At 45.3% G+C, this 16,832-nt stretch overlaps 1 protein-coding gene across 1 annotated transcript in view; it reads left to right on the top strand.

Moving 5' to 3' along the window:
* The window catches only part of TANC2 (tetratricopeptide repeat, ankyrin repeat and coiled-coil containing 2), a 361,658-nt gene that overhangs the window by 334,817 nt on the left and 10,009 nt on the right, over positions 1 to 16,832 (top strand). The window contains 6 exon segments of the mRNA XM_047758672.1: positions 3,090 to 3,223; positions 4,134 to 4,257; positions 10,121 to 10,296; positions 10,578 to 10,710; positions 12,121 to 12,212; positions 14,111 to 14,257. Coding sequence (XP_047614628.1) covers positions 3,090 to 3,223; positions 4,134 to 4,257; positions 10,121 to 10,296; positions 10,578 to 10,710; positions 12,121 to 12,212; positions 14,111 to 14,257 — 806 coding nt within the window.

The raw sequence follows: 16,832 nt of genomic DNA, 5'->3' as shown, positions 1-16,832 counted from the left end.
CCCCCTCGGTGCTTTTGTATGTGCCCTCCCTGTGCCTAGAATGCTTCCTCCTTGTCCTGGCCTCTGAGTTCTCCTGTTTCTCTTCCAGCATCTGGTACAGATTGTCATCTCTTCCTGGAGACCTTCTCAGACACGTCTTCCTCTGTGCCACCTCCAGACATGCCACCCCATGGACTTATCTCTGTGTGCTTATCACACTGTACAGTAATGTGTTTGTTTATTTGCCCATTATCCTTACTCAACCCTGAGTTCCTTGACGGCGGAGACAGTGTCTGACAAATAGCTCCATAAATGTGTGACTAATTAACATTGTTTTGGATAGCAGTGATCAGTTTGTGTCTCCCCCACCACCTCCTTCCCATTGGTCTTACGTGACCTGTCTGTGCTGTGCTCTTTCAAGGTTGAGAATGGAACCGTTTGCTTCACTGTGTTCTATTTAATAATCAGCATCCCATCCAAGCAGACTTTGGCTATATCCTCAGCTCTGAGCTGCATCCTGTCGTCTCTTCAAACTACTTAGACGTCTCCCTTTGAAAAAGGACTGTTTATGTCAGATAATCTCATCAGATGCTGATAAGCTGGGAACAAATTCTGTTACTAGTCTCTTAGGAAGAGATTCGGGTCCAAACTGCTGTTTATTCTAAGAATCAGTTTCTTGTTTTACAGACCTGGCTTTGCCGTAATCGTCTCTCTTTCAAAAAGTTTTTAACAGTGTTTGATAAGACATATATAAAATCCAGCGAAAGCAACTCCTTACTCTTGGATTTTGAGAAGCGCAGATCCAATTTTACATAGTTGTGTTGTTCTAAGATGAAATTGGCCAGCTGGGTTAACGACCATGTCCAGCTATCAGCTGGAGATTCCTGCCAAATTACATCATAACCTAAGCAACAGAGATGATACAACAAAGAAATGGACTGAATGGAACATTCTCTCTCATATAAATGTATTATCCAGTGGGTCGAGATGGGCCAGCCAGAGCAACATAACTCCAGCTTAGAGTGGACCTTACAAGTTTAGCCTTTAAGATGGACACTGGTTGTGAATTTTCAGCTGTGTTCCATATCCTGGCATCAGTGTTGAGAGACTGAATGCTAAAATACTGTCTGTATTTCCTCCAGAGTGCTATAAATCCTTTCATGAAAAAGAAGGTATTTGTGCACGTGGGCGTGCACGCACACACATGCGTACACAGACACACCTGCCCAGCATGCACAAGATACTGAAAAGGAGGTTTGCTGCAACCCTATGCCCTAGTAGCTACGTAAATGGGGTCAGAACTTGGGGGGTAGAAATTTTCCAACTCGTTTATGTACCAACAAGATGATTCTTATGGTTCCTAATAACGCGTGTCTAACCCAGTCACGTTCTCCTCCCCCACCCCCGCCAGCCTTTACTGAGATGCAGTTGACATACAACACTGTGTGTAAATTTAATGCATACAGTGTGATGATTGCCAGTCGAGTTTTTAAGCTACTTTTGTGTTCCAAACTAAATTTTTTTCCTAAATTATTAGAAGTAGGAAATTGGGGGGAGGGGATCATTTTGATTTAGAAAACAGGAGACAAAACTTCTTCGTCAGGTAAATAGTCAGACCCATCAACACCGATGACTTATCCATTCGGGGCTTGGAAACGCCCCTCCCCTCAGAGAAGATGAAGCCTCTGCCCTTTGGTGAGAAACAGGACAGAAATGCCTATGTCAAAAGATCCAAATAAAACAGTACACGTGAGGTAAGGCATGTAGACTTACAAACTAAACTCTAGTTTAGGAGTGAATATATCTTCTAAAAGGGGTCACATTTTCCTTTATAAGCCCTTTTTATCCTTGAGGAAGGAAAAGATTACTTTGAAGGTTTATCTTAGTGGAAATTACAGGTAGTGTTGGTTTTGCCTGAGTCAGTTGTGGATAAATTTGGCGGAGCCCAAAGACAAAATGCCGTCATTTGCACTTAAATGAAAAAAAAAATTACAAGTGACCCTTTGATTTGAATTTCAATTGCTTCCCTGATTAGTTACCAGCATTTGCAAACTGAAATTTTAACTGCACCTGCCGAATATTCTCTTCTTCTGATTTGTCATTGGAAGGACCTGCTCACTGCCACATCAGCTTTTCAAGTCTGTGTGAGAACAGTTTTCCATCCTACTTCTTTAAAAACATAACTCTTGCCGTCTTCTAACTATTGTTCCATCTTCCCTGCCCTCATCCATTTAAAACACTAAGCCTATGCGTTTGAGATTCCTGGTTAAAGGAGACATATGTTTTTTTTCAGATGTGGATTTAGTAGAAAGTATATCAACAATTCCTCTTCCTGTTACTGAAATTGTGCTCAGAGGAGGAAAGAAGCACTCTTAGACTCTCCACTGTACCAAGGATCGTAAACATTCTTTAGTTGCACAAAAAGAAGAATGTTTACTTCCGTTTCTCCCTGCTGCGTGTGCCCCTTATACTCACGCTAGCTATCTTTTATCTATGACTCTGTTATTCTATATTCAGGAGAAAAGAGCCTTTGTCACACGTCTTCTCTCATCTTTAAGACTATGACCTTGAACGGTTCTGACCCTCATATAAAAATGATTGCACGTGTACTAGAACTAATGAAAAAGAATGAAAACTGCCGCCAAAGCTCTGACTTTGGTTCTTTGAGTTTAAGGGTCCAGGAGTAGAGGTTGGCCAGAGATGGTTCCTAGCTGCCTCTAAGAAAGGCCTTACTCTGCACAGACCCATCTTTCTACATTCTTACCCATGCATAGACCAGTGAAAGGTTTGTAGATGAGGAAAGGTACCAAAAAAGAGGTAGGTCAAAAGCAGAGAAGACAGTCTGGGTAGGAAAAATGAACCCAAGTAAGTTTGATTAAGGGTGATTTTTCAATGCATTTTTTATTATAATTGTTTCCATATATTATAAATGTGATTTTATTCATTATTTTTCTTTGAAAATTTCCTTCAAGGCAAAAGTAGCCAAAACCACCATTCTTGGAGGTAAAGTAGCAATTACATTAATCAAACACAGGCATGCTGCCATGCTTAGCACAGAGGGCTGGAGAGGACCAGACGACCTGTCCTCACTCTGTGCTCTCTGCCCCTAGCCCTGACAGCTGCTGCCGGAAGGGGCAAACTGGAGGTGTGTCGTCTGCTCTTGGAACAAGGGGCAGCAGTGGCCCAGCCAAACCGCCGAGGGGCAGTACCCCTGTTCAGCACTGTGCGCCAGGGCCACTGGCAGGTAAGCAGGGAAGCTGCTCGCAGTCCCCCAGGCAGGGGTGAGTTCTAGGTGGGAACTTCTGAAGCAGAGAGCAAAAACAAAAAAAAAACACAAATCTGGGTTACCCAGCAGTCATTCTGGGCCTCTGTTATTAATAGTCTGGTTAATTGAGAATGTGTCACAAAGTTAACATTCAAAATCATCATGATGATCTGTATTGTATCGGTGGTCTAGCCGCTTTGGGCCTGGTTGTGTAGTGACTTCCTTCTCACCCATCACAGCGTCCACAGGTTCTCTGGAAGGCACACACCTCAACAGATCCCTGCTAGTCACTTACTTGCAGGTGCCTCAGACTTGCAGAAACAAAGTGTGGAGTATGTACATTCTAGTTATGTGATCTTCCCAGATGTCTGGATTCTGGATAAATGCTTGTTTATACACTTAGGATGGAGGAGAAAGCATATGGCTTATAATCTTTGAAAATATTTGAGTAGAGAAAAAGTCCTAGGAGCCAAACAGCACTAAGAGCTGTCGGAGGTGCTTTATTCTGTTCCATCCTATGTATTCACTGCAGGCAGGTTTGCAACCCCCGGAGGTCAGTAAAATGGCACTAACATAGGGAGTGACTTGTGTTGGCATTTCCATTGTGGGATTGTTTGGTCTACATCTTGTCCATTGTTATCTTACATTCTTTTACTTCGTGGCGGAGTCAGTTTAGAGGTGAGTTCTCCTCCCTTGGCTGTTCCCAGGAGAGTCAGAGACCAAATCCCTTGGTCCTAGACTAGCAGGAACTAGAGGGGCTTCTCGCAGTAGAAAGTTGCGTTAGAGGTGACGCTGCTCTGCGGAGTTCACACAGTGTGGGGGACGGCGTGCGAGTGTCTGCTCAGCAGCTCCTCCTGGCTGATGGGTCCCTGTTTCTCTGCACTTGCAGATTGTTGATCTTTTACTCACCCATGGAGCTGACGTCAACATGGCGGACAAGCAGGGCCGCACTCCCCTGATGATGGCGGCTTCCGAAGGCCATCTAGGAACTGTGGACTTCCTCCTTGCACAAGGTCAGTCCCAGGACGCCAGAGCTCAGTGGCCCCTGCCCATGATAACCCAAGGAACTCATCATTTCCAGTGATGGATTCCAAGAGGTGTTAAGGATGCAGATCGTGGAGTTCCCGTCGTGGTGCAGTGATTACCAAACCCGACTAGGAATCATGAGGTTGCAGGTTCCATCCCTGGCCCCGCTCAGTGGATTAAGGATCCGGTGTTGCCGTGAGCTGTGGTGTAGATCACAGACATGGCTCAGATCCTGCATTGCTGTGGCTGTGGTGTAGGCCAGCAGCTATAGCTCCGATTTGACCCCTAACCAGAGAACTTCCATATGACCCTAAAAAGACAAAAGACAAAAAAAAAAAAGAATGGAGATCGTTAATCCAGTTGGTTAGAAAATGAAAGCCTGTCTTCCCTGTTCTCATAGACAGTGAAACTCTTATAATTCTGACATTCCCTATTTCTTTTTTTCTTTTTTTTTTTTTAGGGCCACACCCACAGCATATGGAGATTTCCAGGTTAAGGGTCGAATTGGAGCTACAGCTACCAGCCTACACCACAGCCACAGCAATGTGGGATCCCAGCCGAGTCTGCGACCACAGTTATGGATCCCACAACCCACTGAGTGAGGGCAGGGATCAAACCTGCATCCTCATGGACAGTAGTCGGATTCGTTTCTGCTGCACCACGATGGGAACTCCTGACATTCTCTATTTCTTTATGGCTTAGGGGATTTTTGGTATCCTAATCAAATTTACATCATCTAAGCTCTTTAATTCAAATCAGTAATCTCCAAACTTTGGTTTTTTTAATGTTCATTCAATAAATGTTCATCTTCCAGGGATTGTATTTTGATTTTATTCAATTCTTTTGTTACCCTGAACAACTAATAGTTTTCTTGTGTCTGAAGGGGGCAAATGAAGGTTGAAATGATTGTTGACAGTGGGACCCTCTGTGTGAGGAATCAGGATATTGTTATCCTCCTATTGTAATGAATACCTTTTGACAGTTACCAGTATTCACATATCCCTGGCGAATGGGAAATAAGTTAAAGAAGACTGTGGTCACACTAGCAGAAGCATTCCAGTTCCTGTCATGGCTCAGCAGGTTATGGATCCAGCATTGCCATGGTTTCGGTGTAAGTCACAGATGTAGCTCAGATCTGGCATTGCTAAGGCTGTGGCTTTGGCCAGCAGCTGCAGCTCCAATTCGATCCCTAGCCTAGGAACTTCCATATACTGAAGGTGCATTAAAAAAAAAAAAAAAAAAGTATACCAGGCTCTTTTCAATTGCTAAGACCTCAGTCACTTGTGCAGAACAGTGGTGAGTGATGGTGGCCCTCTCTCGGAGAAAAAACTCGAGTTTTTGATGACTCTGTAGTACCACCTAGTGGAGCTTGAGCATTTACATGAAGCAGAAGGTTATGTGGAAAGTTCCTGTTGTGGCACAGCTGTAATGAACCAGACTCGCATCCATCAGGATTCAGGTTTGGTCCCTGGCCTTGCTTAGTGGGTTAGGGATCCAGTGTTGCTGTGAGCTGTGGTGTGGTTCGCAGACACAGCTCAGATCCTGCATTGCTATGTCTGTGGCATAGGCCAGCAGCCGCAGCTCCAATTCCACTCCAAGCCTGGTGCGGCCCTTAAAAAAACAAACAAAAAAAGACGAGGAGGAAGGTAGTGTGGCTGTGACCAGCCTTGACTCCATTCCAATTATTCTCCCCTGTTGGTAAACTGGCTTGATCATCTATAATTAATATCCACCACCATATGCACATTGAGAAAACCAAGCTCCTAAAGAATCATGCCCAGGCCAGAGCAGCTGAAGGGCAGTTGAGATAGGAAGAAGACAAGGTATCGTCTAAGATTTCAAACTGCAGCTCAGTAGGAAACTTATTGGATCTTTTGCTCTCTCTCGTTCAAAGGTTTGTTTCCACAACTTCAGACTCACAAAACTGGGTCAGAATCAGAGAACTGTTCTCCCAGTGAGCAAAGGGATTCTTGCTTCCCCCAGGACAAGCCATCAAAGAAACCTGGTTTCATGATCTCTGTCCTTACCTCTGCGAAGAGGGGGCTGGGGGAGCAAAGGGGCTGTGCCTAGATTCTCAGGATAAGACCTGGCAGGCGTACATGCCCCAGAACTGCCGAGTCTGCTAGAAAAGGCAAGACCCCTTCAGCCACTGATAAGCTTGAGATAACTGCACAGTGTCTGTGGTGCCAGTACAAGCTCATCAGGTACAGATTCCAGAGATTTGGTCTCCTTATACTGCAGACATTCCAGCCTTCTGTTTTGTTTTTCCACACTTAAATCGGAGACTTTCACTAATTCAACAAATTCTACAAATGGTTATTTAGCCTACATTATTTGCAAAACACTGTGCTAGGAACTGTGAGTGATTTTTTAAACTACTGTATTATAATCTTTGTCTTCAAAGGGTCTATAATCTGGCAAGGAAGGAACGAAACATAGATAAGAAACTACTTTAAAGGGCAGAGAATCCTAAGTGCTCTGATAAAGGTATTTGAGTTAGAACAGGACAGACTTTGAAATTTGAATAGGAAAAAAGTTCTCTGTTCAGGAAGAGGAAGTAATGTTAATGAAAGGCCAGAGAGGAAGAAAAGTGCACATCGGATTTGGGGAAGTAGGCTAGTGGTCCAGTGACATACACGAGGACCTCTGGGAGATAAAATTGGAAACGTTATGTCGAAAGAAATTGGAAAGGAACAGATTAAAAGAGTTTGGACATCTCTCAAGGCAATAGGGAGCCTTTCAAGATTTTTAAAAAGGGAATCGACGCCAGAGTTATGCTTTAAAAAAAAAAATCACTCTGGCAGTAGCGTGAAGAGTAGAGTTGATGAAGGGATTATAGTGGGGGATCAACAGGAAGCCATCATCATAGAACAGATGAGAGGTGATGCTTCATCCAGGTGCAGTAGCTGTGAGCATAGAACCGAAGGGCCAAGTGCAAAAAAAGATTTTGGATATAAAGATTGATTACATGTAGACACAAAAAGGCTAGATGAGTTAAAGAACACTCCAGAATTCTAAAATGGATGGTTGAAAGAACTGTGATTCCATTAACTCCCAGGAGAAGAAAAGAAAGAAGATTTCACATTGGAATTTCGGAGTAAATCAAATATATGGATTTATTCATATGTATCTCCTTTTAATTTCCTAAATTCCAGCTTCCCTCTTCTTTGTAAAATCAGTTCCTCTGTAACATACATCCAGAACCTTCTTATCCTGCTTTTTCCACCACCGGAGATGCTGTCCAGGGAATTTATAGATTGTGCATCTGAGATAACGCCTTAGATTCTGTCCCATATTCAGCTTCTTTCCATGTCAGAGGCAGTGTTTTAGTTGCCAACTACACCATTGTGAGAAGATAACCCAGTACATAGATGGATCTCATCAGGGTTAGGGGTCTGGTAACTTCCAGCCCTTCATCCTCTCTGACAGGATATGGAAAATGATGGGCCACATAACTGCTGAGGAGCCCCAGAGCCTGGCTGTGGCAGGTTCTAAGCTTCATCTGATGTCTGACTCTTGTCCAGCTGAGGAGGCAACCTGGAAAGTGTACTGTGTGTGCAGCAAATTGATCTCTAATTTAGTTAGTATGACATGCCAGCTGTGTGGAAAAAAATCGTCTTAGGTACTCTTCAAAACTAGCGAGGGAATGACGGCATCTTTGCCATCTAAGCACTTATCATCTAGGCTAAGAACCGAATGTTTATTGAATTTTAGACTAATTACAAACCAGTATGTCAAGTGTGCTGTTCCTTTCAGACGAAAATAGAAATGTTGAAGGGAAGAAGATGCAGAATATAAAATAGGCTAAGAGAGTGGGGATGGGTTGTGAAAGGCTGACTAGTTAATTACACTCTTAGTTCCTTTCTGGCCTGGGTTCAGGTTCTCCCCATGCGTCTGTTTCCCTCACATTCTAAGGGGGGGAGAACGTGGCCTGGTGCCCTGTCGTCAGGGATAAACGTATTCCGAGCTCCCTATTTTATGAGACTCTCTCAAGGAGATTACACTGTTATAAATTGAAGACTTGAGCTGAGTTCAGAAAATATTCACTGAGAATTTATTACATGTAAGTGAGATATATTTTTTTAAAATGGGTTAATAACAGAATAAGGTGCCATATGTTAAGCAGATTCGAGGTGAAGTCACAGTGAACTGGGTAAAGCATCGTGGAGTCGGAGGTTTGCGATCGTTCCTAGAGAACAGGTAGACATGAGACAAGTCATGGGGAAAAAAAGAGGTGTCCACACGCGGGCGCACCATCACTGGAAGTGAGGAGACAGGAATACTCGTGGGAGATTCTAGAGGCAGTGAGCACATCCGTTTTGGCCAAAGTAGAGGATTCTCACAGGGAAGTAATGAAACTCAAAGATAGAGAGTAAGCTTGGGACAGCAAAAAAGCCAACAACCCAGGAGTTCCTGTTGTGACGCAGCGGAATCTGACTGGGAACCATGAGGTTGTAGGTTCGATCCCTGGCCTCCCTCAGTGGGTTAAGGATCTGGCGTTGCCGTGAGCTGTGGTGTAGGTCGAAGATGCAGCTCAGATCCCACATTGCTGTGGCTGTGGTGTAGGCTGGCATCTGTAGCTCCGATTGGACCCCTAGCCTGGGAACCTCCATATGCTGCAAGTGCGGCCCTAAAAAGCAAAAAAAAAAAAAAAAATCCAACAACCCAATTGAAAAATAGGCAAAAGACCTGAATAGACATTTCTCCAAAGAAGATATACAGATGGCCAACAAGCACATGAAAAAATGCTCAACATCACTGAGTATTAGAGAAATGCAAATCAAAACTACCATGAGATACCACCTCACACCAGTCAGAACGGCCATCATTAGTAAGTCCACAAATAACAAATGCTGGAGGGGGTCTGGAGAAAAGGGAACCCTCCTGCACTGTTGGTGGGAATGTAAGCTAGTACAACCACTCTGGAGGTACCTTAGAAAACTATACATAGAATTGCCATATATGACTCAGCAATCCCACTCTTGGGCATGTATCCAGACAAAACTTTCCTTGAAAAAGACACATGCACCCTCATGTTCACTGAAGCACTATTCACAATAGCCAAGACATGGAAACCAACCTAAATGTCCATCAACAGATGATTGGATTAGGAAGATGTGGTATATATACACAATGGAATACTACTCAGCCATAAAAAAAAAAAACCGAAATACTGCCATTTGCAGCAACATGGCTGGAACTAGAGACTCTCATACTAAGTGAAGTACGTCAGAAAGACAAATACCATATGATATCACTCATATCTTGGAATCTAATATATGGCACTAATGAACCTTTCCACAGAAAAGAAAATCATGAACTTGGAGAACAGACTAGTGGTTGCCAGGGGGGAGGGTGATGAAGCAGGATGGATTGGGAACTTTGGGTTAATAGATGCAGACTCTTGCCTTTGGAATGGATAAGCAATGAGATCCTGCTGTATAGCACTGGGAACTATCCCTAGTCACTTATGATGGAGCATGATAATGTGAGAAAAAAGAATCTATACATGTGTAACTGCGTCACCATGCTGTACAGTAGAAAATTGACAGAACACTGTAAACCAGCTATAATGAAACAAAATAAAAATAATTATATTTAAAAAAAAAAAGTAAGCTTGGGGATAGAGTGTACAGAACCTAGGACACCCAGTAAAAGAGCTAGACTCTCTTCTATCGACAGCTTGTAGGATCAGGGTTTTTTTAACAGTTTTATCAAGGGTAACTTACATATCAGAAACAAAAGCTGTGCTTTGGCTGAATGTACACCTTAAATACCAGCTTTCCTTCCTGCTGTGCATTTCCATGTTTTTCATGTTTGCTCAGCCTGGTGTTCTGCTTGCTCTTGTAGGCGCCTCCATTGCTCTCATGGACAAAGAAGGATTGACAGCCCTCAGCTGGGCTTGTTTGAAGGGTCATCTCTCAGTCGTCCGTTCTCTGGTAGATAACGGAGCTGCCACAGACCATGCTGACAAGAATGGCCGCACCCCACTGGATCTGGCCGCTTTCTACGGTGATGCTGAGGTGGTGAGTGCCTTTAACCAAGCCTCAGGGCGGTCAGAAGAGGGAAGGTGCTCCATCCACAGTGTTATCTTCGGTTTGTGACTCCTGATATAAGGCCTCCAGATCTGTCCTTGCTCCAGGACAGAAATATTCACAATACCATTCACAAAGACCAAGAATATAGATATGGCCTGGAATATGTGGCTGCCCAGCCTGGTTCAAACCCACAGCAGCCAGAGCCCTGAGTGGAGCCGTGCTGAGCCGCCATGACACCTGTGCTAAGGCTCTCTTGGTCTGTGTCCTAGGTCCAGTTCCTGGTGGATCACGGGGCCATGATCGAGCATGTCGACTACAGCGGAATGCGCCCTTTGGATAGGGCAGTGGGTTGCCGGAACACCTCTGTGGTTGTCACTCTTCTAAAGAAAGGAGCCAAGATAGGTAGGAGCAAGGAAGAAGGTGCTGGCCATCTGTGCCCAGGGGCCAGACTGGTCCAGTGGTCTGGCCGCCCTGGGTGTTTGGTGTGAATGTGTATAGTTTCCCCTCTGCCCCGGCCCAGTTATCGTCCAAGTGAACAGACTCTTGGCCCAGAGAAAACACCATCTGAGCCATGGTCTATACTACCCCAAATCACGGTTTCCTGCCATGCCCCTAGGAGCCTTAGCCAGGAGGCTGCTCTGACTATAAGCACGTCTCAGTGCTGCTGCCTCTGTAGCAGCCCCGCCCCGAGCATCCTGGACCCCTGCACTGCCGTGAGCCTCCGCTTTCCCTTGCTCTGTATGTGCTTCAGACTCTGAGTCCCTGCTGCTGCCGACCCATCCGCTCCCCCATCCCAGACCTGTAGACAGGGGTTGGCTGATATGCTGGCTTTTTTGCTGCCTGCCTTCTCACTGCTGCTTTTTCCTTCTTTTTTTTTTTTTTTTTTCACCTTCATCCATTTTTTTTTTCCTCTCCTACAACTTTTTGTTTTCTCCTTTCTTTGAAGGTTGTCAGACGTTACCGAGTCGCCCACGAGGTATATTTCACCGCTGTCAGCATCAGGCGTGGTCTGATGGCTTGGTCAGCTTTGCCTTCTCCTCTTTGATTTAGCCTGCATGAGTTCCCTCCACCTCTAATCTTTTAATTTACTTCACCTTAAAAGAAGATTTTTTTAATGACTGTTGTAGAGAATAACTTGAGCTTTGGATAACTAACCCTGAAAAGCATAGTTGGTCAATAATTCAGGCATCTGTAAACTAATCTGAGTTAACCTTTTCTTTTCCTTTGTGGGTAAAATAGTCCTCAGTCACGTTGGCTTGTTTCACACTGGAACGGTGACATTGGAACTGTGCTCCTGGTTCAGCGTGAACCCAGGAGTCCTTTTTTTGATACTTGCAAATAAGGGAGACTTTAGTCTTTCATTGGTTTCCCTTCTGCAAAGTACATATTTAAAAATTCAGAAACTACACAGCTGGGGGTTTTGAGGCCCAGATTCGGAAGTAAATTACCCTCTTTGGATTTTTAAAACCTTACGGTGACATTTAATGTCAACCCTTTCTCCCAATTTCTTTATTTAAAATAACCCCAGACCAAGCTCTTGCCTGCCCAAATACAACACTCAGGCTTTGCTGCCCTCCAATGGTGCACACTCATACAGTTCAGATATTCTTATTTTAAGGTGAATACAGATCCAACGCAGCTTCTTGGCAGTGAGAGTCACTGAGACACTCCCAGCTCTAAACGATGAGGAAATTGTTGTGGAGCAAGTTGTTCTCTCAGCAGAAACCCCCCCAGGGTGTTTTTTTCACCCAGCTTCCTACCACCCTTACATTGTATGAGTTTTTTACCCATCATGCATCCTGTACACTACAGGTCCAGCCACGTGGGCGATGGCCACCTCCAAACCAGACATCATGATCATCCTGCTGAGCAAGCTGATGGAAGAGGGGGACATGTTCTACAAGGTGAGGGGAGGCAGGAACAGTGCTTCCGCAGAATCGCCACGGACCGTTTCCTACACATAGCGTCTGCCAGAGTCTTGACGCACCTCACCCTTGGGTCTAGAGGCGAAGGGGGAATGCCTGCCCATGGGGCTGGGCCCATAAGTTGGGGATTCCAGGTTTTTGCTTTCTCAGCAAGAGAGCAAGAGTAGCTGACATGAGCCTGCAGGTGACCAGCCCAGAGACCTGGTTTTACCTAATGGGCAGTTACATAGATTCTATATGGACTCTGTTCCTTGGAGCCTGGAAACCATGCGTCAAGTAGAAGAAAAATGACATGGCATAGATGTTTCCAGGCTATGGTAAAGAGGCTTTGATCTTAGGTTTTCAATTTCATATAGAGAGATTTAAAAGCCTGTAGTAACAATAGACTGGCATCCCTGAGTATGAAAAGGAAACAAACAGCAGTTCTAAGATTGACTTGAAGTCACTCCCTGAATGACCATAAGAACATATGGCGTCATCCTGTAGTCGCAGTTCAAGCTGAGAGCCCCAGACCCTAAACACACAAACTCCTGTGGGCTGTGGGAAAGCCCTTAAGAACTTTCCATGTCAGCATTATTATGTCACTTTGTGAAGATCAGCTGAACCTTTTTCTCCTAAAGATAAATACAGATCTGTCCCGGCTTTGGGCAGTGGGCATCACGGAGACACGCCCAGGCCCAGAGACGAGGCAGTGACTGTGAGGCACAGTATTTCCGCTTTGTGTAGGGAGTGCACGGGGTTCCTGGGAGCAGAGCTGTACCCCCTGAGGACCCTTTGAGTGAGAGTCCTAGTAACCTGGGACACTTTAAGTCTCTGGGAAACTTGACCTCTGACCCAACCGTGATTTCACATGACTCTAAAGAAGGACTCTCTGGGTCCTGTGTATGGGCTTGAGAGCGGTGCTGCTGCCAAGAATCTAAACCCCGCTCCTAACATAACGTCTGGCATTCTAAGACATGGAGTCCAACCTCTAATGAGAATAGCAGAGCTACTCCTGATCCTACTCAGAATCCTGCCTTGGAAGACTCCAAGTCTACCCTTGGTGAAAGGATCTAAGAGAAAATAATCAGGTCCCTGGTTGGAACCAGTGATACGGCAGGATTGGAGTGGGTAGAGATGAGTTAGCAGAATGGGAGATGCCTCCTGCACCATTCTGGGTTCAGCCTGTAGATTTTCAGATGGAAAATGTAAGAAAAGTTCCAGGCCCCTGAACTAGAGACCTGCCTAGAAGCCAGAGACCAGGTCTAGGTGGATCATAGATTTATTACTTCATCTCGGAAAATCCCTCCTGCCTAATCAGATGGACTCACAAATTCTGAATGTCTCTTCTTACCACCACCCTACCCCAGGTCTTTTCTAAAAACAAGGGAAGACTCATTGGTATTATTTTATTCCATGAGATTAAGGAGGCAACAGCTAGACTGTTTTAGCTCCCACACCCTTTGTGAGGAAGGGAATGGCCTCTTGTAGAGGACTGGCAAGGCGGGACAAAAAGAGTTTTCCGAAGAAGCCCGGCCTAAAGAAGTAGTAATCCCTTTGGAGTGGTTGGGACAAGGAAATGATATGCGTCCCAGGGAGATCAGGTCAAGAACAAGCTCCTTTGAAACAAACCAGGTCAATCTCTTGGGAATCCAGTTGGGAAGCTGGGGCCCCAGGCCTGTCATTCACCAAGGCTTTGTTTCTCCGGCTTGTGTCTTGGGAAGCCGCTTGGCCGCGCCTTTCCCGCTGAAGACAGGACCCTCCTGCTGTGACCCTCAGGGCTGGCGTCTGGGGGGGCTACCCCTTAGTGGTAACTGGCGGGGAGCAAGGGCAGGGGAACAGACTTCCTCCACTGTTCAGCAGACCAACTGTGTAAAATTTGCCATCTCTCCCATTAGAAAGGTAAAGTAAAGGAAGCCGCCCAGCGCTACCAGTACGCCCTGAAGAAATTCCCTAGAGAAGGGTTTGGTGAGGACTTGAAAACCTTCCGGGAATTAAAGGTGTCTCTCCTCCTCAACCTCTCTCGATGTCGCAGGAAAATGAACGTAAGTCCCTCGCATCCCAGCTCCTGCCTGCACTCCTGGCAGCTGACGGTCCCTGTCATGCACTGGCTTTTACCAGGCCCCTGAAATCCTTGTCTGCCCCATTTGGAACTTGGTTGTCCTTCACAGAGCACTGACATTTGCAATTTGAAAGAAAACAAGTCTAAGAACGATCTGTATCTCAGACTATCAAAAAGTTAATCCTGCAGGCACGCTGTAGCTTTCTGAATGTTCATAATTGCCACTGAAAGTGATTGGAAACCCCTCAACCTGCTCCCAGCCCCCAAGTCAGTTTTCTGGTCTTTGGGAAAATGCGAGAGCAGTGGTCACTAGAATTTCAGTTGCAATTAGATACAGATTTTAGTCATTCCCTTCCTTTCTGGGAGACCCCCTAGTCATCCAAGGAAGGGCTGGAAAGAGGGCTCAGGACCATGGACTTCAAGGTTTAATTTCTGAGGCTAATCTTAAACTTTTCACATTGTTCCTCATCTTTTTATTCTAACGTGCCATGTCTCTTCTTGTCGCAGAGAGAGTCTTGGAACCCTCCCCTGTCCTTTATTATCCACCAGATAGTCCTTGGTCCTTCCTGCCTACCTTGCAGATACAGTCTCTGATGCCCTCAGCCACCGCTCTCTTGACATGCAGATACTCCTGGGCCAGGAACCCTCACTCAGATCCTGGGAATAGCCGGGATCATGTCAGGAACCTCTGACATCCACCAGCCTGTCCATGGTTCCTCAGGAGTTAAAAATAACCTAAGCCAAACAGGAACATCTGAATAAAGGGATAAAGAACTCAGGTGCACAGAGGTGACCTTTCGGCCTCAGTAGCAAGAGATCTGCTCTCGGTTCTAGCAAAATGACCTTCATGTCATCCATCTAAAACCCGACGGTGAAAAGAGCCCTGATAAATAGACTTGGGTGTCTCAGAGGGCACAGTGATGCCCTGCGAGTTTCCCAGGTGCTGAGGAGAGTGGGGACGTGGGAGAGGTTCTCGGGGACAGCAGCGAGGTTCTTCATGTGACACAGAAGGAGCAGCCACAGGGGTCTCCTGCCATGCCAGCTAGTGAGAATGAGATAAAGCTCTGAAACTGCTGCCAATCTACTGGCTTCCTTTTTGCCGAACAAATAATCTGCTTCTCAAAAATACTCTCTCTTCCCAGAAATTAAGATTGTCCCAAAAGAAAAACTTCTAGGGTAAGGTTGAGAACAGGAGAGCTGGAAGATGGTCCTATAAGATGGAATACTTTCTCTCTAGCTCAACATTTGATCAGAAACAGTTCATCACATCCAGGACCTCAAGTGTATCATCTTCAGTAGAAAATTGCCCATTAATTTTTTTTTTTTCATTTTTACCTCCACGTCAGTGCCTTCGTTCAGCCTTAGAAATCACAAGTTTAACTAGAGGTTACTCTGTAGAGCTATGACCTTGACGTTAAAAGAAGAGACAGCCTTCCCCATTCGCTTAGTATGTAAGGGTGTCTTGAAAACCATGGCTTTGTTCCTGTGGTTTCTGTTCCCAGGGCTTCTCAGAACAAGGACAGATGGGGCCATGTTCCTCCCGGGAGCCTCAGTGATCCACACAAGGCAACACGGAGGTCCCTCATGGTTCAGTGGGTTAAAGATCCAGTGTTATCACTGCTATAGCTCTGGTTACAGCTGTGGCGTGGGTTCAGTCCCTGGCCCAGGAACTTCTGCATGCTGAGGGCACGGCCAAAAAAAAAGAGATAAGGTGACACCACAGGCCCCAGTCACAGCTAGGGTTCTCTCTGGTTTTATTTATTATTATGTTTTAAATACAGTCTTCTGAATTTTTTTTTTTTTTTTATCTTTTTAGGGCCACACCCGCTGCCTGCGGAGGTTCTCAGGCTAGGGGTCTAATCAGAGCTGTAGCCACTGGCCTACACCACAGCCACAGCAATGTTAGATCTGAATCGTGTCTGCAACCTATACCATAGCTCACTGGCAACGCCAGATCCTTAACCCACTGAGCAAGGCCAGGGATCGAACCTGCATCCTCATGGATGCTAGTCAGATTCATTTCTGCTGAGCTGAGCCACGTTGGGAACTCCTAAACTCACTTACCTATTGATTGATGTTTGATGTACTAGAGGCTACCGTGCGGTGCTGTGGCTTTGACATTAAAAGAGGAGAAAACCTGCCCCTTTCGCTTCCCTGTTAATTTTTTTTTTTTTTTTTTTTTTTGGCTGCACCTGGGGCATGTGGAAGTTCCAGGCCAGGGATGGAACCTGTGCCACAGCAGTGATAATGCCAGATCTTTACCTGCTGAGCCACCGGGAAACTCCCTATTATTATTATTTTTTTTTAATTGTGTTTCCTAAGTAAGGAACAAGTTAAGAGATGGCGCAGGCCGGAAAAGCCTCTATGAAATAGAAAGGAAACTACCATTCATTGAGCATCTCCTACATGCCATGTGTATGGGGCTTATTGATCTTTCCTTCTTTTTTTTTGCTTTTTAGGGCAGCACCCATGGCCTCTGGAAGTTTCCAGGCTAGGGGTCTAATTGGAACTGCAGCCGCTGTCCTACGGCACAGCTACAGCAATGAGGGATCCGAGCC

Source organism: Phacochoerus africanus, chromosome 14 (genome assembly GCF_016906955.1).
Source record: "Phacochoerus africanus isolate WHEZ1 chromosome 14, ROS_Pafr_v1, whole genome shotgun sequence".
NCBI lineage: Eukaryota > Metazoa > Chordata > Mammalia > Artiodactyla > Suidae > Phacochoerus > Phacochoerus africanus.
This window is presented reverse-complemented; position numbering and strand designations above follow the sequence as displayed.